The 12303-nt window shown below is 34.1% G+C and overlaps 1 protein-coding gene across 4 annotated transcripts in view; it reads right to left on the bottom strand.

Annotated features, from left to right (window-relative positions):
* Positions 1 to 12303, bottom strand: part of exoc2 (exocyst complex component 2) — a 301075-nt gene that overhangs the window by 19324 nt on the left and 269448 nt on the right. For all 4 annotated transcript variants that reach the window (XM_039753430.1, XM_039753429.1, XM_039753428.1 and 1 more), the window contains one exon: positions 384 to 439. In XM_039753430.1, the coding sequence (XP_039609364.1) occupies positions 384 to 439 (56 nt within the window). The remainder of the gene's footprint in view (positions 1 to 383; positions 440 to 12303) is intronic.

Below are 12303 nucleotides of genomic sequence, written 5' to 3'. Positions count from 1 at the left end.
GTAACTGTAAATATGCCTTATGGTTTACATAATCTTATTAAAGATTAATAATAGAAAGAGTGTTTGCTTTACAAACTGTGCATCCTATGTGCATGTGCGACTTTTACTGTTGTCCTGCAGGAAAACAATTTTTGAACAAATTATCTAGGACTGAATGGGTTTTCATTACAGTATTTGTTGATAACTGAATGGTGTATACTGTATATTCTATTAAAAAAGTAATAAATCTTCTGAACAGTTGTAGTGGCATTAAGAGCAACACTTTTATTAGCATTTCAACAGATTGCTACAATGTTACAAAGAAACAAAACAAATAGCAAAACTATTCAAAATGGAATATTCTTTAAATATATCAAGAATTGCAATTTTATTCTTTATCTTACCTCAGCATGTACGGCAATAATATTCACAAGAGCTTCTTTTAAGTAGTTTCTTACACCTGAAAAACATAATATTTACTTAAAAAAATCAAAACAAACACCGCCTAACTATTTTGACAGTCCCTTTCTGTACAGTTTAATCTATGTTCATAACATACTCCAGCAGAACATGTCTCAAACTTGTACCCCATGTTTCCCATTTGATATGCTAAAGAATACAAAAAATACAAAAAAAAAAGGTTATGGAAGTAACAAGAAAACAAAAGAAGTCTAAAAACTTTTCCGTGACAAATTATGAAAACACCTTTCCTCTCAACTGAATGTAATTTCATCTAAAATAAACGTATATGTGTATCTGTTGACTGAATTTATATAGTCACTAAAAAACACAGGGCTGTGTCCCAGGTTCAAATAATGCTAAGATGCTGTGCTTAACTTCTTCATACTGAACAGAATCACACTGCACCAGTATATGGTACAATGAACAGAAAGAACACTAGATTGATGACACTTGTCAGAGACAATGTGCATGCACACATATCTGCAAATACATGAACACAAAAGAAACCAAGCATGTCGAGTCAACAAGGGAGAATTTTTAAGGTCCAACATGAATGAGAACAAAAGGAAAATGTGCAATTGACCCATATATAGCACATTCACATTTAATACTTTAAATACAAAAGATCTACAAGAAATGTATATTAATGATCACATCTTATTTTGTCTAAAAAAGTTAAATCAGAAGTATTTTATCTCCTGCTTTATGTTTTCATATTTGATATAGCTATTTACATTCAAGATTTTTAAGAATGTTTTCACAAATGTAAATGAGAAATTATAAAATTACACAGTTTGTTTTGCTGAAATGATTTCTACCGACCAAAAGATTATTAAATAAAACAATATCAGAATTTAAGTTTCCACTGTAAGTATTTTACAATAATGTTGTATTCTGTTATGCAGGTGTCCAAAAATCATTTTACACATGCTAGTTTCAGCTGTGCTAGATGTCACACTTTCATACCAAATCCCTAGATTACTGATAATGTTCAGTTCCTTTATTAACTGTAGTAACACATATGAAAGGTTAAAATGATATGTGAAAACACATTCTCAAAAGTAACTTTCTAGCAAAAGACCAATCACTACTTAAAGTGAACACACCCAACTATAAAAAAATCATTCTAATCTAAAAATATTACCTAATAAGAAAATCATTGCATTTATACTTTAGCAAAATTAACATTTTATTGTCTGTTTTACTTGGCTATCGGTCATAACTGGCAGTTGAAAAACAAACCTCATTCCTTGGTAACCATGCTTTCCATATTTGTTTTGCTGCTCTAACTTCATGCATATTAAATAACTTTTCAGCATAAATAACTGCTGCTTCTTTTCACTGGTAATGAGAGTAAAAAATTATTTTCTTATTTCATTTGAAGAGGCCTTGTATCCGACACAGGTAGTTTTCCTGAGATAGAAAAGAAAACTTTTAAACTTTGAAGCATAGCAAACAGCCATGTAGAATTTTGCAGCAAAATTATCAAGGTATTTAGCTATTCATTCATTCATTCATCCATTTATAGCGACCATAAAAAACTGCACATCAGTCCAGTCCATAACTGTTAATAACTATTGACTTAAAAAGGGTTAAGATAAACTACAAACATTAAAACCTGATGTGCTTTCAATAGAAAGCACTCAATTACTTAGTATATTGCTCTCCTTCTTTCTAATTGTATATATAACACACACACATATATATAAAATAATCTGTATGTCCTCTATAAAATCCTAAAATTTTTGACTGATCGATACCAAATTTTCGACAATTTCTCTCTAGGACCATACAGATAAGACTACTTTGAAACCCAAAATTTTCAACTGGATTTGGGGGGTTTGGGCTTAGGGGTTGGTGAGTCCCATTGTCTTTTTTATCCTGTGTGCTACAGTTTACACACCAGTGCCACCTGCAATCTCAGAGCAAGTGAAACATCTGAACAGGCTGAAACCAGACTAGAAGACAAAATGACAAGAACTTAATTTAACATTACTTGCATGGGCACGGCTGCATGCTGCTTCTATAATATAGAGAGGAATATCGTACACTGTTACGTGGTGGGGGGCTGAGGGAGACTTGATGGAGAATGAAAGTGCAGTGCAACACAAAGGAGTATCAAAGGGTTATTTAACTCCTACATTGCAAGCTTTTCTTCATAATTTAAGCACTACAAATTCTCCACCTTAAATTAAGAGGATGAGTCAGACATGACATCATTTATGATTACAACTCAGCAAGGAGTGACAATTATTCTGGAATCCAACTGAACCTATTAATATTTTAGACTCATGAGAGTAGAGACAAGGTGGCAGTGTGGATAACAGATGGGACAGCTAGCAATAACATTTAAAAATCATTAAAAAAAAACACATAAACCTTTGCTTCCTTTTCTTAACCCATTCTACAAATATACCTGGGCAATGTCAGGTATTTGGCCTAGTACTTAATTTTACAATAGTCATGAAAATATAAAATCATTTTGTAAGTTTCTCAGGCCACTTTGGAAAACTGACTGAAAAAGTGCTGAACACTTAATAATGCTTTGAAGCTGCCAAGGCAATGGAATCACTAGCATTAAGAAAGGTGCAGGGTAATATAGTTAAAAAACTTTCTTTTTGTTAAATCAATGATAAAAATGGTAAGTCAACAATGAAACACCTGAAAACTTGCCTACCACCAGGAAAGCAAGAGTGCATATTCCTTTATATTCCATACCAAGTTTTACCTCTGGTTGGTATTATTATAATAATGGCACCATTTTTTTTTATATCAAAATTAATGTTTATATTAATTTTTGTGGTAACAATCATACCACACGGAACACTGCACTCAACACAAAAAACCACTAAAATCGGTAGTCTCTCTTTTCCCATACTTGTTCCCAATTATCCAAAACAGTATTCTCACTTCAGAAAACTTCTGCTTTAATTAATAAAAAAAAAAATTCATCCTTCATATTTTCAATACAGACCGTGAAAGTGAAAAATGAGTTGTTTTTTTTTCTCTCTATTGTGTTACTGTGGGCAACCTCAACAGAACACATTATGAGGAAGTTTCTCTTTGCATGTAGTTTTGTCTTGACGATTTTCATGTCAAGCACAGACCATATTTATGTCTAAACAGCATACTGTACTATTATTTGTACTACTAAAATATACCTAAGTGAATTCTGTGGCTAACTACAGCACAATAATGTAGGTGCAAACCATTACTGTACTTTACTAAATAATTGCAGTTTCTGCTTAGAACACTGTTTGCAAAAAAATCGTATTTATTAATTATTGAACATTTAAAATGTATTACTATACAAAAAAGGAAATAAGGGAAACCTCAAGGTGTCATTTCAATTATAAATTTTGGCAATCCAATAAAACATATTAGGAGGTGGCATTTACCACTAGCAGTATCTATCCATACCCTTGCATATAAAGAACTGAAGGAACAGTTTGCTGTAAATGTAATGCATAGGCACACAGTACTGATAGTATTCCTTCAGCAGCGCAACTAACCCACAGTAGTATAAAAAACAAAACATGAACACAAAAATGCAGTAAAAAGTTCCTGACTGAGTGTAACCTAAAGAGTGTTATACAATTTTGTTACAATTAGGTTCTTTAAACACCTTTGTTATTAGATCCACAAACATTGTATATGAAATGTGCAGATTCTTACGTATTTTTTTTGAATGATGAATCACTTAAAACATAGCTTTTTATAATAAATTTTGTTTAGTATTGATTGCATGAAGCAAAATCTCTTTACATGTAAGCTAAAGTTAATTGTAAATAAAATATATTTATTACCCATTTTACTTTACAAACACCTATTAGGATTTCCTCCTCAGTTTTTTGTACAACCACATTATGTTATATTAATATATATATAATATATATATATTATATTAATAATCAAGGCTTCTAATGTGTGAATCAGAAGACAATTTAAACAGCTGATGTTTAATAAATAAAATTAGAAAGTTGCTACTGACTTCTGAAGAATTCTCCTGCTGCCATGTACAAACATCAGACAAAATTAAAGACTGAAAGCTATTTATTTGCAATTGCTCCCATTATAATATATCGTAAGCTCCTTGCTTTGATAGTATTTATCATACTGAGCATGGCACACAACTAGTTAAGGAGACACAGACTTTTTGTAAAGTAGCTTGGCTGAAATTTTAATTTTTAGCTTAAAGTTAATTTCTCAGGAACAAAGACTAATAATTTGAATAAAGAACAGCTTCTGCATTCCACAAATTCTGTATTTTACACTACTTTCAGTTTAGAGATATATTAAAATGCTTAATGTATAGTTATGGCTTAGTTTTTGATTTAGATTTGTAAATCTGTGGGCAGCAACTCTTTGCCCTAGTTTGCTGTAACTGCATATATTTCTACTACACCAAAATATTCACTAACAGTAAAATGCTTTAAAATTACAATTGATATTAATCCTGTGCAGTAGCTTAATATGAAGCTTTACACCACTAAACAATATTATAATCATATAATATTATAAACAAAGATTTGACCCCTTTTTTGAGTTTCTTGCAGCTAATATTTGTAGAGGTCCATATTAAAAACAGCTCCTATAGTTACGTAATAATTCTGCAGGTCAGTTTTTCCGTTTTTTGGGAGCACAGTGGTTACTGCTGCTTTACAGAGCTCTGGGTTCAAATTTTCTAGTTCCTTTTCATATCCTAAACACACTTGCATTAACTGGTGACTCTACACAGCCCTGCTTCAGGATGGGTGCGCCTGTGTGTGTGTGTGTGCGCGCAACTGTGTAGCCTGTAAAGGACCGACATCCTGCTAATAAATTGTTCTAGACTTGCACCAAGTGACACAGGGAATGGCTGTATTCCCCAGTGGTCATGGGTTGGAATAAGCAAGTGCAGAAAATAAGAATAAACGGTTATCCAGTACAGGTTGGTATAGGTGGATTTAAAAATATGAATTGATCAATTATTTTAATCAATTTTTTAAATTTATTTCCAAATCTACCAAGAAATTCATGCTGTTTTTTTCCCCCCACTTAAATGGAAAAGCAAGAAATTCTTTACAATAAACAGGGTATTTTTAAATAAAATAACAAAAAGTAGAAACATAATTCAAAGGGCAGAGCACATGTGCTTTATATGTAAATGACATACAACATTTGCCACAGCTTTACTCATTTCCTCATGTGAATCCTGTTTTGGAAAATGTTTTCAGAAAGAACAAAAGAAGAAACCATGTTTAGAAACCCAGGATTGGAAACTTCTAAAGAAATATTAAAACTAATTCCAGATCATAAACTGAAAGCTATTTTAACCTATTACTTGGAAAATCTAGGGCAGAAAAATAAATAAAGACGTTATACAAAGCCTACCCTTATAAAACAAATAATATTTCAACCATGTACTACAAACATCAGGGTCAAGTCATGGTTTTAAATATTTGAGTGGATTTATTGATATATGTCACATAGACAAACATTTGCACCCAGTAAAGCAAGCATAATATTAATTATATATTATTAATATATATTTTGCTAACGTGATACATAATACATACCAGCTATTAGTACTTGTAATGTATATAATACTCATAAAAGACATAATCCATACAGTTCCTTCAATATAATACAGTAAATTTAAAAACATATAAATAATATAGTTATGAATAAAAAGTTATTTAGCAATCCATCAGTACTGAATTTAAAACAGTTGTTAGCTGTTGTCCAGACTTTGTGCATAAGTGCTGTTATTGGAGCTTGTCAACCCAGGAATTTCAAAGCATACAGCGTGAAACCACAATATAGAAATAAACTACAGAGTTTTTGAACGAAAATAATCAATAGTGTTATTAGAGCACTGTATCCAAGGCATGTGAACACTGATTTCATGAAAGTCAGCCAATAAACAGTCCAGAGTTATTAAAACCATGCCAATACAATTATAATCATGGGTGCAGGGTATAGGATTGATTGCATACAGGTTTAGTAAGAAGCTAGGCTTATAGCACTGTTGAACTCATTTAACTGAACTTTCCTTGCATATGCAATGCCAACACTAGCTATGTGTCCCATGAGTTGGATTTAAAGAAAAGCACATTCTAATATACTCTACTGAGATCTTTGAAGGAAAGCAATCTGAGCCAAAGGCCCGTAGATTGCAGTAGAAAGGTGGACAGATAAGAGAAATGGCTTGGGGGTAAAAGTGCAATTAATTCATGCAAAAAATAACAAAGCATGCAAGTAAGGTGTCCTCTATGTTAGTGAGAGATCCTGACAGCAGTTTATTTTAGAAAAAAAAAATGCACAAAATGAATGATACATTATCTTTTTGAAAACAGACAATATTGATGTTTAATGTTTCTGTGCTTATGACTCATTTGAGAGAGCAAAGAGGAAACTACTTATAAAAAGACACAGAGAACTCATTAAACTAAAGCAAAAACTTTTAATAACTATGATATGTAACAGAAAGTTTACTAAATTATTTATATAAAACTTTTGAATACAATTTTGTCTCTATAAGAAAGCTTTTTATGGAAAACAGGAGCGAAAGTCACCACCACAAATTTCCTCTCCAATAAACCGTGCTGGTGAAAAGTCCCATTTCCTTACGGTCATGGTTCTTCTGGTCATCTGTTCCTGTTTCTTTCTACATATTATAATAAAACAGGTAAAAGACCTAAAATACAATTACAGTTTACCTTTTTCAAGAATTTTATAATGTCAAAACTACCCTCCTGGTAGGTGCTGACCCCGACGTTTAGCCTTGTTGTAGAAATACAATTTTATAATCTAACCTGTAACAGAAGATTTGAGAAAGTTGATTATGTTTTGCTAACTGCCTTACATTTCTCTAAATATTGCAGGATGTTTTCTTTGCATCCTTATGCTCATTTGCATATCGTTGGTCTCCTGCTGTAGTGATTAATGGCTTTGATAGGCATTACATTTGTATTGCTAGCATTGACCAACAAACATATAAATTCCCACTACATATAAGGTGATTAATAAAATAGGAAATTCATTCATTAAAACTAAGAGGTTCTTTAGCTACAATTAAATAAAAGACGTAACTGGACATAAAATAAGAAAAAAAAGGGTTTAGGATGCATTAATAGAGAAGACAGATGGACCAGTTTAAAAGTGCTCATAGGGAGATCATACGGAAACATTGATGAAAAAAAAAAAAACTGCTGAGAACTGTTATTATTATGCACAGACCAGTATAGACAGCAAGACATTAGTGGCTAATTTTATATACTATTAACATAACCAGGCACACACATATACCACAATCAAAATGAAAGAAGAAGTTTGGTTATCTATGCTATACCTAACTCTGTTTAACTGGTGCAGAATAGGTGGTTCGGAACATTCTGAATTCTCATTAGATGGATTGCAATATACAGTACAGTATTATGTGAATGAATGGTATTTTTGTCTGGAGAAATGTACACTGGATTTCTGCCAGAAATCAACATGCTTTAAATAAATGTATAGAGTTAGGGCTTTGGACAAATACAGTGGGTACGGAAAGTATTCAGACCCCCTTCAATTTTTCACTCTTTGTTATATTGCAGCCATTTGCTAAAATCAATTAAATTAATTTTTTCCCTCATTAATGTACACACAGCACCCCATATTGACAGAACAAAAAAAAAGAATTTTTGAAATCGTTGCAGATTTATTAAAAAAGAAAAACTGAAATATCACATGGTCCTAAGTATTCAGACCCTTTGCTCAGTATTTAGTAGAAGCACCCTTTTGAGTTAATACAGCCAAGAGTCTTCTTGGGAAAGATGCAACAAGTTTTTTCACACCTGGATTTGGGGATCCTCTGCCATTCTCTGCTTAGAATTAAGGCCAAAAAGTTCTATCTTGGAGTTTGCTAAAAGACACCTGAAAGACTCTGAGATGGTGAGAAATAAGATTCAGGACGACTGGTTGCAATCGAGGGAAAGATGAATGCGGCCAAGTACAGGGATATCCTGGACAAAAACCTTCTCCAGAGTGCTAAGGACCTCAGACTGGGCCGAAGGTTTACCTTCCAACAAGACAATGACCCTAAGCACACAGCTAAAATAACGAAGGAGTGGCTTCACAACAACTCTGTGACTTTTTTTGAATGGCCCAGCCAGAGCCCTGACTTAAACCCAATTGAGCATCTCTGGAGAGACCTAAAAAGGCTGTCCGCGTTTACCATCCAACCTGACAGAACTGGAGAGGATCTGCAAGGAGGAATGGCAGAGGATCCCCAAATCCAGGTGTGAAAAACTTGTTGCATCTTTCCCAAGAAGACTCATGGCTGTATTAGCTCAAAAGGGTGCTTCTACTAAATACTGAGCAAAGGGTCTGAATACTTAGGACCATATGATATTTCAGTTTTTCTTTTTTAATAAATCTGCAACAATTTCAAAAATTCTTTTTTTTTGTCTGTCAATATGGGGTGCTGTGTGTATATTAATGAGGGAAAACATTAATTTAAATGATTTTAGCAAATGGCTGCAATATAAAAAAGAGTGGAAAATTGAAGGGGGTCTGAATACTTTCCGTACCCACTGTATTTCATTCTGACAATGAATTTTAGTTCTCTTTTTGACTCTGACATTCTCACAGAAGAGTTTTGGTTATTGACTTGGGACAGAAAATATAATTACAACTTTCTAACACTAGAAAATAATACAGTACATACAGGTGCCGGTCATAAAATTAGAATAACAAATCCAGACATCATTATTATGAACATGGAGAGAAAGCTAATAAGCTTTTAGCGCAACAAATTCACAAGCAAGATGTACGCAACGCAATCTCGGTAATCACTAACACGAACGGAGATAAAATCATCGAACACAAAAATATAATGTACACCTTAGAGACTACTATAAATCCCTATATACTACTGAGTTTAAAGAAGACAATATACAATCTAATGCATTTCTGGATACATTACAGATACCACAAATTGATGCTTTTAGTGTGGAGGAACTCGATAAACCTCTGGCATTATCAGAATTACTGGATGCTATAAAGTCACTCCAAGGTGGAAAAGCAGCAGGCCCTGAAGGCTACCCTGCAGAGTTTTACAAGAAATTCTCCGCTCAGCTAGCTCCCCTCCTATTAGCAACATTTACAGAAGCCAGAGATAACCAATTTCTTCCACAAACCTTTCGCCAACATTAATCACTGTCTTTCCAAAACAAAATAAGGACTTATTACAATGTGCATCATACAGACCAATTTCACTTCTGAATAACGACGTTAAAATACTCTCTAAAATCATAGCTAGAAGGATGGAGAAAGTGCTCCCCTCGGTAATATCACAAGACCAAACTGGATTTATTAGGGGCCGACACTTATCTTCAAATCTTCGACGCCTGTTTAATGTAATATACTCACCAACTAAATCAAACACCCCAGAAATATTATTATCATTGGATAAAAATCTGTACAGACTTTTTTCAAAACATGGCAGGATCTAATCAGTAATATTTTAAAATAAGTTTATAAAGCACAGAGAATTTATTAATTTAGGTATTTTTACAAGCCTTAAATTTTACACCGTTTGGCTTGCTCTCTCTCTCAGGGTGGGGATCGATCTGTTCTTAACATAATTTTTTTTGTAAAAACTTGATTGCTATGTATTGATTGTAATAAAATTAATAAAAAAAAAAAAAAAAAAATTAGAATATCATGACAAAGTTGATTTATTTCAGTAATTCCACTCAAAAAGTGAAACTTGTATATTAGATTAATTCATTACACACAGACTAATGTACAGTAATCCCTCGCTATATCGCGCTTCGACTTTCGCGGCTTCACTCTATCACGGATTTTAAATGTAAGCACATCTAAATATATATCACAGATTTTTCGTTGGTTCGCCGCTTTCTGCAGGCAATGGGTCTTTTAATTTAGGTTACATGCTTCCTCAGTTTGATTGCCCAGTTGATTTCATACAAGGGATGCTATTGGCGGTTGGCTTAGAAGCTACCCAATCAGAGCATGTATTACATATTAACTAAAATTCCTCAATGCTATAAGATATGCTTCCGCGGTGCTTGTTTGCTTCTCTCTATCTTTCTCACTCTCTGCCTGACGGAGGGGGTGTGAGCAGAGGGGCTGTTTGCACAGAGGACACGGATGCTCCTCTACAAAATGCCACTTTATCGCGGTGCTTCTGTATACTTAAAAGCACGTATTGAATTTTTGATTGTTTGCTTTTCTTAGCGAGCGCTCTCTCTGACATTCTCTGCTCCTGACGGCGCTCCTTTATGACGGCGCTCCTTTGAAGATAAGATATGTTTGCTTTCTTTTAATTGTGAGAAAGAACTGTCATCTCTGTCTTGTAATGGAGCACAGTTTAAACGTTTGACTAAAGGGTGTTATTTCATGTCTAGAGGGCTCTAATAATGTTAACAGGGTGGGAGAGTTTATAAGGGCTTAAAATATGTAAAAATAACCATACAAACATATGGTTTCTACTTTGGGGATTTTCACCTATCGCGGGGGGGTCTGGAACGCAACCCCCGCGATCGAGGAGGGATTACTGTATTTCAAATGTTTATTTCTTTTCATTTTGATGATTATAACTGACAACCAATGAAAGTCCCAAATTTAGTATCTCGGAAAATTAGAATATCAATTAAGACCAATGCAAAAAAAGGATTTTTAGAAATGTTGGCCAACTGAAAGGTATGAACATGAAAAGTATGAGCATGTACAGCACTCAATATTTACTTGGAGCTCCTTTGGCCTGGACTACTGCAGCAATGCGGCGTGGCATGGAGTCGTTCAGTCTGTGGCACTGCTCAAGTGTTATGAGAGCCCATGTTGCTCTGATAGTGGCCTTTAACTCTCCAACTGAATTGTTGGGTCTGGCGTATTGCATCTTCCACTTCACAATACCCCATAGATTTTCTATGGGGTTAAGGTTAGGCGAGTTTGCTGGCCAATCAAGAACAGGGATACCATGGTCCTTAAACCAGGTACTGGTAGTTTTGGCACTTTGTGCAGGTGCCAGGTCCAGCTGGAAAATGAAATCTGCATCTCCATAAAGTTCGTCAGCAGCAGGAAGCATGAAGTGCTCTAAAATTTCACTTCGCTCATCAAAACCTAGCTTGTGCTATGCGCCAACCACTTCACATCTCTGCCGCTCGCATTTGTGTTGTCATATTCCAATGACAACACAAATTAGACGATCTACAAGTCTCCGACCAAGTTTAAAATTGAACAATAACTACTGTACATATTTCTGTCAGGTCACTTATGTCCATATATTCGAACTCTTTTCACTGTTCTGTTATTTCACTGAGTAATAGTTTCCATTTGTTAGCGCTAATGTGATTTTTACTATCAGTTTTTTGAGACTTTCCAATTTTAGTACTTTAGTACTAAAGTACTTTAGTATCTTTAACCTGCTCTGCCCGTGTATCGCGCCGTTTTTGAACCTCTTTACAACATTCTACTTTCTCTTCTAGTCTGTATTATTTCCGACACTGCTTGGATCTGAGAGCACAGGAACTGTGTCTGACAATAGCATTCACACGAATGAGAAGTGATTGGACTGTGGGCATGGTTTTAAATGTTTGAGAGTAGGGCGGGACTTGTCAAAATCTCTTGGCAAACAATCTGATCTCGCAGGACCTGAAATTATCTCTCACGAGAGTTGAAATTATCTCCAAGAAAGTCTTATCCCAGGATTTCCTTTTATAATAGAGAGATATATTTGACAACACTTCAAAATAAGTCATCCAACATAAAACTGTAAAGAGTATAACTCACACAAATGCTTAAAGCTGTTTCAGGGACAACTGTAAACAGATAGAATAATTTACCTAGGACTGTAGTTAAAATGAGTAGTTT

Source organism: Polypterus senegalus, chromosome 5 (genome assembly GCF_016835505.1).
Source record: "Polypterus senegalus isolate Bchr_013 chromosome 5, ASM1683550v1, whole genome shotgun sequence".
In the NCBI taxonomy this organism is placed as follows: domain Eukaryota; kingdom Metazoa; phylum Chordata; class Cladistia; order Polypteriformes; family Polypteridae; genus Polypterus; species Polypterus senegalus.
This window is presented reverse-complemented; position numbering and strand designations above follow the sequence as displayed.